The 20,539-nt window shown below is 30.0% G+C and overlaps 1 protein-coding gene across 1 annotated transcript; it reads left to right on the forward strand.

Moving 5' to 3' along the window:
* Window positions 1-1,063: 1,063 nt before the first annotated feature.
* On the forward strand, window positions 1,064-20,092 carry LOC115883397 (farnesol dehydrogenase-like). The gene is made up of 5 exons (XM_030901762.1): window positions 1,064-1,264; window positions 10,909-11,146; window positions 11,499-11,722; window positions 19,247-19,396; window positions 19,733-20,092. The coding sequence occupies exons 1-5, from the start codon at window positions 1,163-1,165 to the stop codon at window positions 19,772-19,774; spliced, it is 756 nt and encodes a 251-aa protein (XP_030757622.1). The 5' UTR covers window positions 1,064-1,162; the 3' UTR covers window positions 19,775-20,092.
* Window positions 20,093-20,539: the final 447 nt, after the last annotated feature.

Genomic DNA, 20,539 nt, shown 5'->3' on the forward strand with positions numbered 1-20,539 from the left:
CAATCCTAATTTGAAAAAATAAAAAAATTATGGGAATGAGCCACTTTTGGGACGACCCGGTATAATAAAGATAGTACCGAGTTAAATAAATGTAGTTTTTCATTTTATCCACTTCCTATCATCTTCCTTTTAATAGAACAGATTTATGTTTTCTCTAATTTACATAAATAAGACATCACTTAACCAGAAAAAAAAATTACAACAATCATCATTTCTTTCCCTGTCGCCGATTCTATTATATCTGTAGAATAGATCCTGTTTTGATTAATATTAGGGGTTGTAAATGTTTGACTAAAATTAATATTTTTTTTAATAATTTCAAAAATTTTGTTATTTCAATTATAAAATTTCTTCTATAACATGTGTTTTATTATTTTTATCCTTTTTGGACTCTAAGACATTTTTTAAAACTTTTATTTAAAAAAACCTCTCCTAAATCTTAATAAAATATAAAAAAGTTTAAATACGATATATTTTTAATTTAATTATACCTTCATTAAAATAAAAAAATTACCCGGCTATAATACGGAGAGTTCAGGTGTACTTGAGAAACGAAAGACAGTGTTGCCTTTCTCGTCAGAGTCGTCAGGGAAGGACCGTTACGACAGAGACAACCTATCTATCGCTCGTGTCGCACTTGTTATAACCTAAAACAATAACAGAACAATAACAAGACATTGTCTGACCGCATGTTCCAGCTATTTCTGAATGAGATGCTCAGTCTATATTTTATTTTAAGTCTATGGTCCCGTCTTTGTAGTCTTTGGTATGATTTCAACTAAAATGGGACACCCTGTACAATTTTGAAAGATAAAAACTTGAAATACGTCAATATACCTACTATCTTCTATTGTTAGAGGTAGATGCAGAAAATAATTATTATTAAATCTCTTTTGAATAATCGTGCTGAAAAATTATTCTACACTTATCTAGTCAGTCAAACATTTTTTGCCTAATGTAAGATAAAGCCTAACACATCACTACTAAATTTATAATTTTGTCATGTCATTTTCTCAATAGTTTTGTTTATCGGAACAAGAAACCTGCGGAACTCGATTCACCTGTGCTGATATAAAACTAACAACGGTACTACTTTACAGTCAGTATTATTTTCATCGGCTGAAGGTACATAGCAAGGTTGTTTTAATACAGAGAAAGCAGAATGTCGGTGGACCGATTTGTTGGTAAAGTTGCCGTTATCACCGGTGCATCAGCCGGTATTGGGAAAGCCACAGCAGTGGCTTTAGTCAAAAAAGGTTTAATAGTAAGTAGAAATACACATAACAATATTTTTTCCTCATAATATAATAGTCAGAAGATGAAATTAAATTAGAATAATTTGGCTTACTTCTAAATCTTGTATATTATTTAGAACTTTTAAAATTGTTTAAAAAATTATTTCTGATTTTCTATTCGGGGTAAAAATGACTTTTTGTGACAAAATATATCATTTTTACTCCTAATAAAACAATAATACTATTATAGTAAAATTACAAGAGAATTACAAGTACAAGAAACAAGTAAAAGTGCAAGAGAATTTTTGTACATATAATCATTAATTTAAATATCGGAAAAAAGAATAAAATTTCAAATATACAATGCCACAGTAACGATTTACTTGTTTACTGTATTCATTGAATATAACTAGAGAATAAAATAAACAATGTAGGTATTTATGCTATTAATAAATATAAATGCGCAGAATTCCTTTAAAAGAAATTTATATTTTTTTATATACCAAACCAAACCAAACTAAAGCTTGTTTGGAAAGCAATTTGACATTCGTGACGTCAGCACTCCGGCAGTCTAACGTATCGCTAATTGCCATTCGCAAATATATTCCAGATACGTATAGTGAACAAGTGAACCGTTCGCAACGTTAAATAATTTTTATATTTGATTTTTATCGTGATGGCTTTTTATAAAAGTGAAGAATTTAGTAGTAGTGGGAACTATCGAATGAATACTATCGAAACATTCGATAGTTGCAATTCATTCGAATAATTCGATAGTAAGAAAACATTCGTTGAAAACTATTCGAATAAAAATTATCGAATAGATCCGTCATCTGCCTTGAAATATTGTATTCTAGTAATTCGGCAGCAAAAACCATTCATTTATGAAATTCATTTATTCGTCAGGATCGATTATAATAAAATATTAACTGAATTTTAGTTGTCGCCCGGCGACGTAGGTTTCTTTCCGAGAAACCCGACAGCGGTCGGTGGCAATGCTATGAAAGAAGCCGGCATCTTTGATTTTTTGCGGAGTCAGATATAGATAAGGACACATTATTTTTTTTATTGAGGTGCTAGTATTTACACAGAAAATACATTATGAAGGGCGCTGTTGCCATATTTTGGCATTAGTTGATATTAGCAAAGAATATTATTGTTTGGCTTTAGTTAGTTAGGGATAGTATGTCTATATATTCTGCATTTTTTTTTATTAATATTCTGTTGTTACACTGCAATAATACTTGTTATTTTGGATGTAAGAACATGAAAGTGATTTTTAATGTTTTTAAGCAAAGACTGGTTTAATAAATAATAATAACAGTAATAATTTGTTATACCTATTAACAACAAAATTTAAAATGATTTAATATCAATATTTTTTTAAGTAGTAGCAAAATATAAACAACAAATTAGATGTCAAAATTATTTATATTAGATCCTATTTAAAAATAATATAGTCTTTAAATTTTTTGGCAACGTTGGTTTGTTAAATAATAATAATTACAGAACTAATTTGTTATATTAACAACAAATTTTAAAATCATGAAATATAAACATTTATTAATTTTCTAAGCATGCAGTGTAATGGAACGAAAATATAAATAAAAAATTAGAAATCAAAATTATTTATATTAGGTGCTTTATATTTCTATTTAAAAATTATATTAATTAATTATATTACTTTTACTGGCATTTACTTTAAAAAATAAATGAAATATTTCTTCGCAAAAAACTACATGTAAGAGAATTAGCATAAACAAAATACAAACATCGTTAACTTTTTTTTAAAATTGGCACGTGTAAAACTTTCATTTTAATTTCTCACCCCATAGTTTGAGTTCGATAACCCCCCATTTACTTAACCACATTACTTAAATATGATTATTAAGTTCCAACTAATTCATATTATTAAAACATCTAAAATGCAAATATGTATTTTTAAAATTAATTGTAAGTTCATCTCATCCCTCTTAAAAATTGCTACTTCTCAAAATTTCCCATTAAAAAATAGACCATATACCATATAAAATTAAATAACTGAAAGATCGGACTACGGAAAACAACACAAATTTTCGGAAAAATTTTGACCACCTGCACATGCACACAATCGTCAATAAATAAAATTAAAAAATAACTACTATTTTAATATTTTAACTATTTTAATAAACGCAAAAATAGCACAGTATTTATACGGCGAAGTTATAAAAATTTGGAAGAACTAATAATGCACTGGCGCATACAAAAATCAAACGAATACTAAATTTCATTTTTCATTTATCAAAAGCATTCGATAGTCGTGGCGCAACGATAACCATTTGGTCGCACGGCGAGATTGTCACATATGCTTTAGTATACAAATGAATGAATGATTTTATTCGAATAAAACCATTCGATAGTTGAAATCATTCATTCATTAATCATTCGATAATCTAATTCATTCGATAGTTCCCATCGCTAGAATTTAGTAAGAAAAATATTAATGATGGAGATGAACGTGTACGGATTCATGAATGGTCACTATAGAAATGTGAGGTATGTATGTATATAAAATAGAAAACAAATTTCTTGCAGTATAGGTATATAATAAAATTATATAAGGATTCTTGCCACTTAACTGCTGATATAGAAATTTAATTCTACGCTGTGTTTGTCATAATGTGGATCAACCTGCTCTCACTAGTGTTGGGAAAATTCGAATTAAATAATACGACTAATTCGATAGTAAATTAAAACTAACTAATTCGAATGATCTTTTTCGATATAATCGAGATAAAAATTAGTCGTATTTTATATTATATCTGTGGTAACCGAATTACAAATGAACAAGTAGTATTCTTTCGTTCTGAATTTTCGATATTAGGAAAATTAGAATTAAATAATACGACTAATTCGGTAGTAAATTAAAACTAACTAATTCGATTATCTTTTTCGATATAATCGAGATAAAAATTAGTCGTATTTTATATTATATCTGTGGTAACCGAATTACAAATGAACAAGTAGTATTCTTTCGTTCTGAATTTTCGATATATCGGATAAAAATTAGTAGTATTTATTAGTGTTGGGAAAATTCGAATTAAATAATACGACTAATTCGATAGTAAATTAAAACTAACTAATTCGAATTATCTTTTTCGATATAATCGAGATAAAAATTAGTAGTATTTTGTATTATACTGTGGTAACCGAATTACAAATGAACATAAAACATAACCTCTTATGGACGAATACGAATATTAGTAATTAGTATAGTACTATTAGTAGTATTCTTTCGTTCGGAACGAACTGAAAATTTTCACTTAAACTGATTTATAAAGGGAATCGACAAAGAAAGGAATGATCCCATATAGAAAAATCTAGAAATCATTGTTATTTCCTATACCACGTAGGAATAAATCAGTTTAAGTGAAAATTTTCATTTCGTTCAGAACGAAAGAATACTACTATTATTTGGTTCATTTCCATCTCACCCAAATTTCACCGAACACCTGCCGAACACTAAAATTAGTTTTTTTCTTTTATCTAAATAATTATTGATTGCAACTGATAAAATAAAAAGAAATATGGGTATACCGAAATATGAACCGCACGTAAACAAGGACATACTTATATCGTTTTAGAAGAAGCTTCTATTTTAGATATGAGCTTTTCAATAGGAATTGAAACAATCATAAACTCAGCACTTTTAAATTTAAAACTTTAAATTATGGTTTAATTTATTAAACGGCTTCGGCACAGTTAATAGAATACATTGAATAAAGATTTTTTTTTTATTTTTTATTCAGTGATAGAATGGAAGGTATGGCAATGGTTCAGATTTGTTTAAACTAGCCCCTAGACGAGCACTAGCTGGGACGAATTTATTTTTAGGTTAAATTTATAATACTACTAAATAATTCGAATTATTAATTCGATTGTGAAATATGAATTATTACTAATTATTCGATGGTGAAAATAATTCGATTATTCCCATCACTAGCTCTCACTACCGGTTTCGGAGCGCTACTCCATCATTAGGTGAGCTTGGGCAGATCCACAAAATGACAACCACAGCGCAGAGATAGTTAATTCCCACTTGTCGGAAAGTGTCGGTCACATATTAAGTCCCGAACGGGAGATAGCGGCCTGCGTGCAATGGTAGTACTTTCGTACCACCGGGGCGCAACTATCGATAGTAAAAGGATGGTAAAAGGCTTTTTTTTTCAGGCAAGCCAAATTATAAAATAGAAAACAAATTTCTTGCAGTATAGGTATATAATAAAATTATATAAGGATTCTTTTGCCACTTAACTGCTTATGTAGAAATTTAATTCTACGCTGTGTTTGTGTCGGATTTATGGACGGTCCATAAATTTAAATTCGCCGTACAAAAAATAAGTAATAGTCACTGTAGATAAAATTAAATTAAAATATAGTTCCACGATAATTTAGTTTGCAGCTTCTTTTCATCATACCTAGTAAAAACCCGTCACAACCACTACTCATAGTATGTATACCTATGTATTTTTAAACATCATTTTGAGATTTAAGTCATAGGTGCCCATAATATGAGTAGTGGTATTGACGGTTTTTTGTTATGATGAAAATGTTGCGTGATATGAAAAAGCAACAAAATATATTATCGATTACAGCAACTATACCTAGTTTACATTCAGTATGCCCAATTAATATAGAACATTATACCTATGCATGATTTTAAAAATTTGCTACCATTATATTTTGATAGTTGAGTTTTTGAAATTATTTGTTAGCTTCTTAAACAAAACAGACCCATAATAATTCAAATCTTTATCATCCAAGACTTCCAAGAATTATAAAGTAATCTCATGTCAAAATTTTTTAAAATTATTGCATGCCTTAAATGTTTGCAAAGTTAACAAAAACATGTCTTTGATTACCTGCAATTAATATATTTGGTCCAATTTATCAGTTCTGCATCATATCCGAAATTCAGATTGTGTGTGACACAACGAAGAGTCAACGTGCAACGTGAACGAGAAGAAAATGGCAAGTAAAAAAAAATTGTAGTCTTAATTACTAATTGCACAGTCGTTCTCTTGAGTTCTCCTGCCTAAAATCTATATTGCCTTCCCTAAGATTTTAAATATAAATGATTGAAACTCATACAAGTTTACCACAATTTAAACTTAAGATAATTATTTAATTATTAAATTCATAATTATATTAAAATATAACACTTACGAAGTTACTAAATATTAACTATTTCTACTTAATCATACAATAATTCTGATAAAAACACTCTTGATTATTTATTTTAGAAATCGTACGGGCTATAATCATTAATATGACTATATTAACAATACTTAAATCAAAATTTATTTGAAGGAATGCTATTGTATTACAATAATTGTAAAACAAGTATGTAATAATAACTCGGAATAATTATTAAAAACTGCTCATCTTGTTATAGATGTCGGCGTCTTGTCTCTATTATTTTATTAGCCGTTTAGCTATAGTTTGATTTCAGATAATGCAGATTTTAATGTGCCATTTGTGTTTTTTTATTGGAATTATTATTTTTAGCATATTTGATATACTCTATGAAGTTATTTTTAAGTGCTCCTGTCCATTTTTCAATTATTAAAGTGCCTTTAGATACAATTAAAATTAATTAATTGGTGTATAGTATTTGTATTATGGGTTTGTTTATTTTTTATGAAATGAATTTTTTGCCTATTAAAATAAACAAAGCTTACTAAATCACTAGATAGCCATTTTTAAATACAGGATGTTAATTAAGTATCTGGCCAAACTTCAGGAGGTGATCCTTTGAATGTTTTTAAGGTAAAAAGTTCATATAAACATGTGCCCGGAAATGTATAATTTTAAAGATACAGGGGTGTCAAGGTGTTTTCTAATAGACCTATTAATATCTCAAAGATTTTGTTGTTGGCTGATTTTGTTGAAATTTCGCCATGTTGTAAAATTTAATAAGTTAGCACTAATTAAATGATAATTATTATTTACAACAATATTTAAACGATAAAAACTTATCCCAATAAATATTTGGCACCGCCTTGAATTCATTTGTTTTTACTGTTGACGGTGGAAACCATGCAAGCTTTTTCTTTGTCCTAAGTTGTTAATTAAAAAAATTAGTATCATATAAAAAATATAGGTCCTAATAGCCTAAATTTTATCAAAATATATCAGCAGATCCGATGAGACCCGAATTATTATATGTTTTGGAACTTAATGATTTAATTAATCATTCCCTTTAATGCATCCATTGTGCGCATTATCCTACGCGCCAAGAAAAAATATTGCATTAGTCTAAATTTATTATTTATGTTATTCCGCTCTTTCACGTATAATTTGCCCCCTGCTTCTCATACGGAAAGAGTTAGATTAAAATAGCCCAACTGTACTTAGCAAACCATGCCTTGACGCATATTCTTTTTTATAATAATATCGGCTTTCCCAGACTAAACATCCATATCCATAAAATAGTTGGCCCACACTAATAAGACCTCATTTCGGCCCTCGGACGGCCTTGCTTTATTCAGCTATCGACTTACGTGTTGACAAGTTGATTAGGCAGGTTATTGAACTCCACGTCGCCTCTAGCATGTCGTTTTTTCAAAGATGGATCCCATATAAACGCGGCCAGAAGTATTTTCAATACTAAAACGATTAAAAAAAAGTCGCCTTGGCTAGGATTCGAACCTGCCTTACTACGGCTCCAACGTCATAGCAGCGTAAAGTCCTAACCATAGACTTAAAATAAAATATAGACTGAGCATCTCATTCATAAATAGCTGGAACATGCGGTCAGACAATATCTTGTTATTGTTGTGTTATTGTTTTAGGTTATAACGAGTGCGACACGAGCGATAGATAGGTTGTCTCTGTCGTAACGGTCGTTCCCTGACGACTCTGCCGAGAAACACAACACTGTCTTTCGTTTCTCAAGTACACCTGAACTCTCCGTGTCATAGCCGGATAATTTTTTTATTTTAATGAAGCTATAATTAAATTAAAAATATATCGTATTTAAACTTTTTTATATTTTATTAAGATTTAGGACAGGTTTTTTAAATAAAAGTTTAGAAAAAACGTCTTAGAGTCCAAAAAGGATAAAAATAATAAAATACACGTTATAGAAGAAATTTTATAATCAAAATTACGTAATTTTTGAAATTAATAATAAATTATTAATTTTAGTCAAACATTTACAACCCCTAATATTAATCAAAACAGGATCTATTCAACAGATATAATAGAATCGGCGACAGGGAGAGAAAAAAAAATATGATTGTTGTAATTTTTTTTTCTGGTTAAGTGATGTCTTATGTAAATTAGAGAAAACATAAATCTGTTCCATTAAAGCAAGGAAGGTGATAGGAAGTGGATAAAATGAAAACTACATTTATTTAACTGGGGTTATTATACCGAGTGCGTCCCAAAAGTGGCTCATCCCCCATAATTTTTTTATATTTTCAAATAAAAAAACAAGATTTAGTATGTTAGTATATGACATAAATTAGGATTGATTGACGCATTTTAAATGGCACCCTCGGTATATTTCTACTTTATTCGATAGAAAATGACACTCTGAATAGAATGACATATCATATGTCAACTTTTGACATTTTCGCATATGGTTTAATTGTAATTGTAACACGCGGTTCATAACGACAATTTGACTAGAAATACCAAGTGTGTGGTATCAATATATTCATAAAAAAATGCTTTTTCCAAATATGCTAACGAGTCACCCTTGTTCCATTTGAAAAAATTGACATATGTATGATTAAAAATACGATTTGTACATCTTTTAACCGGCCTAGACAAGACACGAAACCTATTAGACGATCAAAATTATTTTTCCAAGGCTCCTTGATTAAAACTTAGTGTTTTTAACAACACCATGGCACCCCGGATTGAAATTTAAAATACGATTTGTTTTTAAGCGACAATGTCAAAAGTTGACATATGATATGTCATTCTATTCAGAGTGTCATTTTCTATCGAATAAAGTAGCAATATACCGAGGGTGCCTTTAAAAATCAAGATGTAATCATATCGGTGAAACAGGAAGAGACCAAAAACAATTGAATACGTCAATAAATCCTAATTTATGTCATATACCTACTAACATACAAATCTGTGTTTTTTATCTGAAAAAATAAAAAAAGTTATAGGGGTGAGCCACTTTTGAGACGACCCGGTATATTAAAAAATATTGTTTCATAATGTAATATCATTTTAAAATTCTAGTATGTTATTTTAGATTCTAAAGATAATTTTAGAATAAACCGGAATATATTTTTAATAAAAACATTATTAATTATTAACAGGGTTATAATTATGATTCTGTTACAATGTAAGTAAGTAAACAACGTAATGTAAGAGAAAAAATTCAGATTTTACATTTTACTAAAATATTATCTAAATAAGCGCCTTTCTACAACAACGCCATTGACTCCTAATGGGTAAATTGAGAGTTTCAAGACTTAAATGAATTATTTAAGTCAAATTTTTCTTGCAAATTTGGCACTGGCGAACCATATTTTATAGTTCTTGAACAGAAAAAGTCAATAAAATAAACACTTAAGGACTACAAGCTAAGAAAATGCGTTAATACAGCCGGGAACATAGCGGCAACAAAGCTTTACCGCACACGTGCGACGCGTACTACAAGGTAATAAATGAATGAATAGGCTCCCTCGCCTCTAATCGGTGTTGTCATATTGTAAAGAACTTATCCTTTTTAAACAGTATCCAACTTATAATTTAGTAGTATAAGGACTATTTAATACATCTATGGAATATTAAAACCTACTTTATTAAACTGTAGTATTAATATCTCATATATGTGTATAACAAGAAAAAATATTGATAATATTAAAGACGTGACAACATAGGCTGGATGAGGAAGGCTCGGTCGACTGTACCCAGAAGTAAACATGTGTACAAAAAAGGTTGTTTGTCCGCGTTGAGATGTAAATAGTGTAGTCTATATTTTATTTTAAGTCTATGGTCCTAACGCTTTAACCACGCGGCCACCGAGGACTTGAAAAATTCTATGTAAAATTCTTACTTACAAAAGATAATGTTTAGTGAAAGTACTTTTTTACTTATAAACATTTATTTAATTCTGTTTTTAGTATTTGTTCTTATAGCGGCAACATAGATACATTTTATCTGTAAAAATTTCAACTGTCTAGCTATAACGGTTCATAAGATAGACCTTTGTGACAGACAGACGGACGGACAACGAAGTCTTAGTAATAGGGTTCCCGTTTTTACCCTTTGGGTATGGAACCCTAAAAATCAGTCCAACGAGTCAGTTAAAATTTATTGACCGACGACATCCAAAAAATGACAGAAAACACCATTTATCTGTGAATTAAAATGACAGACAAATGTTCCCAACTATTTAAACTAAATGTTTATTTTAATGCTATTAATTTATTAGAGAGAAAGTTAAACAAATGCAATGGGAAAGTTTATTTTTTCTTTGAGTCTATTACTTGTAAGTAAATATACCGTATGATCGAAAAAAAAAGGCATCAGCGATGAATATGAAATGAAGATCGCTGTCATTTTATATGTAAATTTATATGGAAAATGTCATCGATCGTTCTTTAATCTTTCTTATCGTTATTAATTTTTAACAATATAATTCTTCACTGTGTTTTTTTAGGTAGCTGGGTTAGCTAGAAGAGTAGAGCGCATTGAAGAGCTGGCGAAGCAGCTAAAAAATGAAAAGGGCAAGCTGTACGGTTTCAAGGCCGACATGACCAAAGAGGATGAAATCATTTCAGCATTCAAGAAAATCACAGAAACTTTAGGTCCCATTCATATCCTTATTAACAACGCTGGAGTGGCACCTTTAACTAGTCTTATCGATGGAGATATAAGCAAATGGAGACAAATATTAGGTAGATAAATCTCAAAGTTTATTATGCTAATTTTTTCTCTAGTATTTACTATTTTTTTGTCTATACTTTTTGAAGAAAAAAAAATTTTCAAAGCTGTTTTATAAAGAATGTTTTTTGTCACATCGAGCTATCAAGGCGAATAAAATCTATTACGCTCTAATAATCTAGTTGATGAAAATATGGAATTTTATATTAGTATCACTATATTTTGTCCAGTGATCTCATTTTGATTCCCAAAAAACGCAGTAGATCCATGTCCACGGAATATTGGGCCATCCTGTATAAGTGATTTCCTTTTTTTTTGCACCTAGTATAATAATTATTCAATAATCATTTTCCTTTTTCTGTTTAGATACAAACGTCTTAGCTCTGAGCATAGGCACTAGAGAAGCGATAGCCAGCATGAAAGCCAGCAACATCAAAGGACACATCATTAATATTAACAGCGTTGCCGGACATGATCCCATGGATATTCCCGGTATATCGGTTTATCCTGCATCGAAATACGCCGTTACCGCGTTGACTGAAAGTTTCAGAAAAGAAATCAACAGGAATAAATTACCAATTAAAATTACAGTATGTATTCAATTAATAATTCTTATGATTATCCAGGGTGAGTTTCAAATAAGTGCAAAAATATTTTCAAGGCTGGTAGATCTCTGTAAAAGAAACATATTTTCCGCGAAATGACTCCTAGACGTGTTTCTGAGGTCGAAATATACTCTAAAATGATTTCCATTAATTTGAGACTCACCCTGTAGAGGAAAATCGCTGTAAAATACTGAACCGACTATAATAATCTCGATTATAATAATTGCATTGGCAAAAAACATTGTTTTATACCATATGTTTGAAAAAAAACGGCGTCTAAGACGTCTTAGGAATGATAATCGATGCTAATTTTGGCGAGATCAATACCTAGACGTCATTTATTTAGCCCGTACTCTTTTTTTAATGGCCCTTACTGTCATTTGGCCTTAAGAAGATTTTAACTTGTTTTTATATCGAGTAAAAATGGGTTTTAAATGGTGTAGTTTAAAATTCGAGAAAAATTTTGACAAGTTTAATGTCAATTTTTCTTAAATGACATCTAAAGATTGACCTCGCTAAAATTATCATTGATTATCATTCCCCAGCCGTCTTTGAAGTCGATTTTTTTCGATCATACGGTATACGTAACATAAAATAATTGCCCCCATACTTTATGTTTATATTTTCTGCTTGGTCATATTATTATTACTGTTAAATACTGTGCAGGTTATAAAGAAAAATTATCTAATTATACTTTATAGAGTAGCATTTAACTAAATTGTTACTTACTCATCATTAATACCAGGATAATTTCATAGTTCCCCTTACCTGAAAAAAAAACAGTGTTATTAATACCACAGATTATACAGATTATAATCTTTGTTTTTTCTTTATTGTTTTTCGTGGTTCCAATTTTCGGAATCGGGCACTAGTTAGATTACTAGTTTGCGCATACAGCACGCCCACTTGTGGCCTCTAAAATTGTGCACAGCGCCTGACCGGCACAGTTATTAGAGAGATATCGGAAAACCGAATAGCGTCATGCAGTATTTACGCGTACCTTATCATGGTTACGATATGCGCGAGTCAATTTTTAACGCAACACCCGCTAATAACGTTACCGCCTGACGTAATTTGCGGATCAATTAAGATTCATTTTCATGCATCCGTTGTCCGACGATACGTTGATACGATATTAATTTTATTGGTAGAATGGGCTCTTTAACTATATTTTGGAATTAGCATAATTGAATAAAGCAATTAATTCTAGAATTTTCTGCTATCTCACTTTCGAAAAATTTGAAGTCGTTCTTAAGAAAATAAATAAAAACAAAAAAGCCCAGAATAAAAATCCGCACTTAAAAAAAAGAAAAGCGGCAACACGACCGGGCCACAATGCTTGCCCACCACCACCTCCACACAAGGCCATTCAACCTTTTCCAATATGGCGGAGTTAGAAGTGCTTTATTTGGCGCGTATTTTAAAACCTCTTTTATTTCCAAATAGACATTTTTCACACAAATGTCGGGTTAGATTACGTAATATTTCACTAATTTTTTAATATACAGGGAGTCTAAAGCTCTCCACATAAGTATGGAATTTTTTGTATTATTACTTTTATGAAAACATCTGTTAGTTACTTTTTATAAAAAGGTCTGCTTTCTCAGAAAATAGGTAGGTAGTGTACTAGTGTGTAAATATTCAAACTTGAGGTAGCATATATAGGGGGTGTTCAAAATCATCGGAAAAAGAAATAACCAGAAATATATGACAGAAAATAGCAATATAAACTAAATATTCAATTGCAAACACTTACCTACCATAGTTTAGAATTTACTCTGAACGTTTGATAAATATATACTATTATGGACAGTATAGAAAGTTACTTGTCTTAGTAAAAGCCTTGGTAAATGCTCTTGGAATTATAAACTACACTGACTTGGATCAACAAATATGCAATATTTTTTCTATGTTTTGCAGCATTACACAAATGGGAATAAATTTAAACTATAATAGGTGAGGATAACTAAAAAATATAATATGTGTTTCAAGATTTTATATAGAAAAAAAAACTAAATACCTTTTTGGGGGTTCGTAAGTAAAACTTACGCTTAGCTTAGTTTTCTTTACTCTTTCTCTTTACATAGGGCATTGTCTTTGTGGTAAAGACGTCATTCCTTTTTTTTTGTAATTTTCTTCAATAAAATATTGGATATTCTGAACAAGATGGATTTAATAATAAATTCTGATGTATGTGAGGGGCAATTGTGACCTAAAAAAAGACTTACATCCAGGCCATTTATATTTTCAAATGTCAATGTTGTCAATATCTTTCTGTGATCTTTTTGATGTAAAAAGCTTGATTCTTCTTCCAATATTTTATTTCTAGTGCGGTAAGTGTTAACACCTCACTAGGGTAACAGAGGCTTTGGCCTCTGGCCTTTTTGAGGCATGTTTAATGCACTTCTTACCCGAGAACTACTAGTAGGAGTGAAATTATCTCTTTTAATAGCTGTCAACCATTTTTTACGAAGCTCGTCATTTTTGGGGAATATAAAAGCAGAAACCTTGGGATCCACTCTATAATTATCGTGACAATTTGGAACAGAGCATGTAAAAGGTATGCTACAATAAAATGTTACTACCTACCCTTTAATACATATCTTTTGATTATTGTAAGTAACCATTATAAAGTACTATGCAGACTGGAGGTGAAGGCTTTTTAGTTCTTACCTTAAAATAATTAATAATAGAGGAGTACGACAAGCACAAAAGTTTGAAGTTCTCTATGTGGAATGTCTGGTTTGGATTTTTATTACACTGTTATTTTATCACAATTTTCTGATCACACCATGCACTGAACACTAAGAACTAAACAAACGTGTTGCAGAAGCACAACAAACTAGAGATAATTAATTATTTCCGGTATGCAATCGGAACGAGAAACCACCACACATTGGCCTTGAGTTGAGGCGGTGCTGGTCAAATCAAATCGCAATGTTGCCAGTTGTTGGCCGGTTCTGCAGTGTGATTGGCCGTATTTGTCATACGTCATCAATTGGCGCTTTAAAATTATTTCAAATTAAAGCAATTTTGAGGGCCTATAAAAAATTATTCAATGTCATGGAACAATTTGTTTTGGATAAATATACTGAAAATAGTCTTCTATTTCAGATTTTATCCTTGAATTGGGTATTTAATTTTTTGTGAAAGAGCCCATTTAAAGACTTTGATTGTTTAGAAAACAACGCAGTTTTTAAATTTATTGCATTGTCATGCCTCCGTTTATCGGATATACGTTGGTGTTATTTTATATTTTTGTTTCCATAACGATTTTGCTATTTTACTTATATTTTTATTATTGTTAGATTAAATTTGTCAAAAAAGTGTCAAAACGTCCATTATCGTATGAACGGGTCCGTTGACGGGCTGAAGTAAAATATTTACGGATGAAAAGTGGCGCGAAAACACTATGACCAATCAGAGCACGGACACAGTCGGACCAACGTACCAACGTATAACGGATGCATGAAAATCAAGCTTTACACCAAGCGCTATTTCTAATTTCTAAATAACGTTTAAAAATTGCTTAAATGGGCATGTGCGGGTATTTGACAACCGGGGCCGACCGGCGCGCGGCGAGATCTTTTATTTTAGGTTATGTTTGAATTGTTTTGAATTATTACTCTAGTTTTATTAGGTAATTTGATATTTAAGTAGCTGGGATTAGTTTTAATTAAATAAATATGGCCCAAAATATGGATTCAATCTCTTCCAATATTAAAGAACCTATAAAGAGGCTTAGGTTTACAGCAGATGACGACTTAGCCCTTCTAAGAGAATTTGTTGCTTGTTGCCCTAAACCCACTGGCATACGTTCAACAATAAAGCACTGGAAATAAGAACTTTTTTAGTTTTAAAATACCTAGTAAACCGAACAATTTCAAAGTTTTAAATTCAAAGTTAGGTTAAGTTTAAATAGCGGACGCGACGCGAACAGAATCCTTTCCGATCCGATAACTATAAATGAAGAGAGTTAATACTACCTCACGTAAAGGAAATAACACCTGGCCTTATTAACGTCCATGCACGCTATTCGGTTTAGCGATATCTGTCTATTACGCTGTTTATTGTTATTTTACGCGAGTTTATTTTTGCGCACAGGAAATTTTACTCGTTTGCACATCGTCATAAAAAACAATTTTCGTACCACGAATTAGGAACAAGATTTTTATCTGTATACTTATAGGATACCTAATCTGTATCAATACATTATTCATTGACATTTAACGCAAATTTAAAAAAAAGCAAATAATATTGGTTGTTTGATTTTCGATAAATATTTTTAAAGCCTGGATATTTTAAAATAAAACACTAAATCTTAGTATTGTGGTGATTTACTGTTTTATTTTGCTGTGTAACACCAAAGGTTCCAACTCCCAACTGTAACCTGGTTATTTCGTCCCTATAATCGATACCAAATAAAGTTCTAGTCACAGCTTACAGAATAACATAGCTTTGACACTCGCCAATTTTTCCCACGCTCGAATTTAAAACGCCCCACTCCGACGATGCGCTAACTGAATTAAGCGACCGACAGTCAGCCTCATTCAGTCGATGCATAGCCTCCATCGGTGGCGCGTAGGGCCGTATTACGGAAGATTTTAATTCGATTTTTTTTCTTATATTTAACCATAGGTATTTGTGCTTTTATTTCAATTTTATTTTTATTGATGGAATGGGAAAAGGTTTTCCAGGATGTGCGTCTGCTGGTTGCACAAATAATTATGGAAATAATTCAAAATATAGTCTGTTTAATTTTCAATTCAATTCAAAATTAATGTTCAATTCAAAAGTATATTCACACTTTAGAGCTTTTCAAATCGATGAAGACTACTTATTTGGAGGTTTGCTAATGCCAAGTGACCATTTTTTTATTTAGTTTCCTCATTGGAGGCTATTTTTATAAGCATGTATGTATGTATGTTTGTTCGGGGCAAATCTTGTAAGCTAAATTAAAACCACTTCCGTTTATTGTAGGAAATCGAAATTTGGCATGTAGGTTCAGTCCCGATGACAATACATTTTTTTGCAAGGCATGACCCGAATTTTTGACAGCTGTCAAAATGGCGGCATTTTTGAGGTTTTTGATTTTTATATATATATATATATATATATATATATATATATATATATATATATATATATATATATATATATATATATATATATTATATATATATATATATATATTATTATATATATATATATATATATATATATATATATATATATATATATATATATATATATATATTATATATATATATATATATATATATTCTATTTATGAATATATATATTATATATATATATATATATATATATATATATATATATATATATATATATATATATATATATATATATATATATATATATATATATATATATATATATATATATATATATATATATATATATATATATATATATATATATATATATATATATATATAGTATATATATATATATATATATATATATATATATATATATATATATATATATATATATATATATATATATATATATATATGCATATATATATATATATATATACAGGTTGTTAACTCGACAGTTACTTATAGGGAAACAAAATGGCAACACTGCCTATTGAGAACGTATGCATTATTGATTTTTCTGCCCACTCGTCCCGTCCCGTCGTCTATCGACGAGCGGGCCGAGGTTATTTCAACCATAAAACTCTTGCCGCAAGTAATGAACAATTTAACAACCTGTATAGGTATATTGTCGGTATATACATATGAAAAAAAATATATGGACGGCCATCTTGAAAAAATGACAGTTTAATGACATGTCAAAATTTCAAAGTCAACCGATTTTCATAAAAATTGATATATAGGATGGCCATGGGCTAAAATGAAAGAAAAAAAAATTGAGCTGTCAAATTTGACAGCTGTCAAAAAAATTTCAAAGTTGTCCGATTTTGGTAAAAATTGATATATAGGACGGCCATGGGCGAAAATGAAAAAAAAATGTTGAGCTGTCAAATTCGACAGTTGTCAAAAAAATTTCAAAGTTGTCCGATTTTGATAAAAATCGATGATAGCCGTGGGCTAAAATGAAAGAAAAAAATTTTGAGCTGTCAAATGTGACAGCTGTCAAATAATTTCAAATTTGTCCGATTTTGATAAAAATCGATATATTGGATGCCCCCTACCCCATAGTCGGTTTTCATTTTATTTGTCTCACATTTGTAATGTTTTCACATTTGATTTGTTTTATTTGTCATTTTATTTGTCTCGCATTTTTTGTCAATTTGACAGCTGTCGTTTTTTTTAAGTTCTCCTTTTTTAATGAAAATCGATATACATATTATTAGGATACCCATAGAAAGTTATTTAAGAAAAAAATTGAGTTTAAGTGTGTGGCACTGAGAAACCAGCATAACTAAAAAGTAGAAAATAAATTTTATAAAAAAACCTTTTTAAAAACAAGCTTTTATTTAAATACACTAAAAAGAATAAAATAAACTCTTTTTCTTTAAAACTTTTATTATGAACTTAGAACGTCATTACACAATTTTAATATTAGATATATAAAAGCTTGTCGCGAGATTTCTCTACATCGATAAACAAGTAAATTAACTAAAACCTGTGTCTACCCTGTCTCATTTTCAAAGTTTGTGTTATGATAGACCACTAGACCAGGAATTACAAGATAAAGTTGTCGTACCAGATTTTTATGAGTGCAACTGTACACTCAAATCTCGCGACAAGCTTTTATATAATATTAAAATTGTGTAATGACGTTATAAGTTCATAACAAAAGTTTTAAAGAAAAGTTTATTTTATTCTTTTATTGTATTTCAATAAAAACTTGTTTTTAAAAAGTTTTTTTATAAAATTTTTCAGAACAATTTTGAAGAACTTTCCTTAAATGAAAATATATTATGTAAATTCGTTAAATTATTTCAGACAATTAAATTCAACCATCAATCAAAATTTTCCTATAATGTATTTTTTGTTAAAATTATACGCAAAAGTTAGAATTTATTATACCTTAAAGAATATTAATAAGAACTTAAATGTAGCAAACAAAAACCGAAAGCTCCTAATTTAGAAACATTCGTAAATAACTATAAGTAATCAATGTACCTATTTCATTTTGCTGTTATTCCTAGAAATAAACTAATTAATTTGTTTTTTAAATGTTTTTCTTTGAGAATGGATATTTATTTAAAGTCAACAATTTAAAAAACGTGTATCTAAATTATGTTCTAGCACCAGTCGAATAATTTTTTACGTCACGTGTAAAATTTTTTTGAATACATCTCTGGGCTGACTGGCGCTTACGCGGCTATTGGTTTTGGCGAGAGAGCTCGCCGCTCTAGTGTTCCCCCTCTTTCGAATCGCAAATCCGAGCGTAAAAAGATCAAAGCGGCAGGCTACACTGTCCGAGCTGGTTTTTACTTAAGCTGTATTCTAGTTACGTCATCGATGGCGCGAGAAATACTAATACTAAAAGAAAAATGTATTATTTCAGAGCATCAGTCCTGGATATGTCAAAAGCGAAATGGCTGAGGCGGCTTTCGGTCCAGAGGCAGCAAAAGGTATCAATAGCAGGCCCGGATTAGAAACTGAAGATATTGCTGACAATATAGTTTACGTGCTGTCCACCCCAGAACACGTTAATGTAAGTAAAAGTGTAAAGCTCCATCTACACGTAACATTTTACCTGTCGGTTTTGAATGTTAGTTAAAGACCGCCTACAAAACCAAATGCAGTTCTGTAGACGGTCATAGCCCCGTCTAGACCTTAGTGATTAGCAAATGCAAGATCAAGACCAAGATTCTATTTATTTATCACGGTCTTGCTGGAAGATTCTTCCAAGTCTTACATTTTTTATAGATTTTTACTCGAAGCACGTTCTATACCGGGTGCGCCTCAAAAATGGCGCACCTCTATAACTTTTTTATTTTTCAGATAATCTTCAAGATTTAATATAATTATAGTAATTTGTTTTTTGCAGATAAAAGAACTGACTGTTGTAATCCAAGGACAAGAGGCTTAACTAACTTTAGATGTAACAGAATGTGGAACCAGTTTCATATATTACTCTCTACATAATATATATGTTTATTATTATTATTTATTAGATATCTTTAGACATATTCATTTACATACCTAATCTTAGACATCATATTTACATACCTTATTATAGCACATTCATTAAAGGCATATTAATTTTTTAAATGGTTAAGGAATGTACTTATTAAAATAACAATGGAAACATACACTAAAATATAGTCACGATCAAAACATTCTTTTCATATCATTTTTGCATTCTGTAAGTTTAAGATTCATCTTAATTTATGTTGTACCTATTATTGTCAATTATTTTTAAAATATTTAATAATCTTTCTAAATCTAAAGTTATTTATTTATGTAAATTGTTAAAATAAAAACACATTTTTAAAATAACCGATTTTTTTAAATATCTAGTAAGCCAAAACTTTTTCAAAAATCCGAAAGGCGCATATATTTGACCTCACATTTGAGTGACTCTCTAGATCCAGTAGTTTCCAAGATACCCATAGAGAACATGGTGGAAAATTCACCCTGTATAATAAAAAATATTTTTGAAGATAAAAAACATAGACATGTGCAAAAGCCAAGATAATGTCATGGCTTTGTGGCAATACCCCACGAGCCGCTACTGACAATAATAATTATTATTGTACGAACACTTCGATAAAAACAATATTTTTAAAGATTGTGTAGATAATAATAGAACATTCGATAGATAAAACAGGCAGACTTACATATTATGCAACAA

This window comes from Sitophilus oryzae, unplaced genomic scaffold (assembly GCF_002938485.1).
Source record: "Sitophilus oryzae breed Bouriz unplaced genomic scaffold, Soryzae_2.0 scaffold_1898_pilon_pilon, whole genome shotgun sequence".
NCBI classification, from domain to species: domain Eukaryota; kingdom Metazoa; phylum Arthropoda; class Insecta; order Coleoptera; family Curculionidae; genus Sitophilus; species Sitophilus oryzae.

Bases quoted from the DNA above. Each gene is read 5' to 3' on its own strand.
- LOC115883397 (XM_030901762.1), top strand. From the start codon at position 1,163: ATGTCGGTGGACCGATTTGTTGGTAAAGTTGCCGTTATCACCGGTGCA. The intron at 1,265-10,908 runs GTAAGTAGAAAT...GTGTTTTTTTAG, and splicing joins TAGTCAAAAAAGGTTTAATA to GTAGCTGGGTTAGCTAGAAG. The intron at 11,723-19,246 runs GTATGTATTCAA...GTATTATTTCAG, and splicing joins AATTACCAATTAAAATTACA to AGCATCAGTCCTGGATATGT.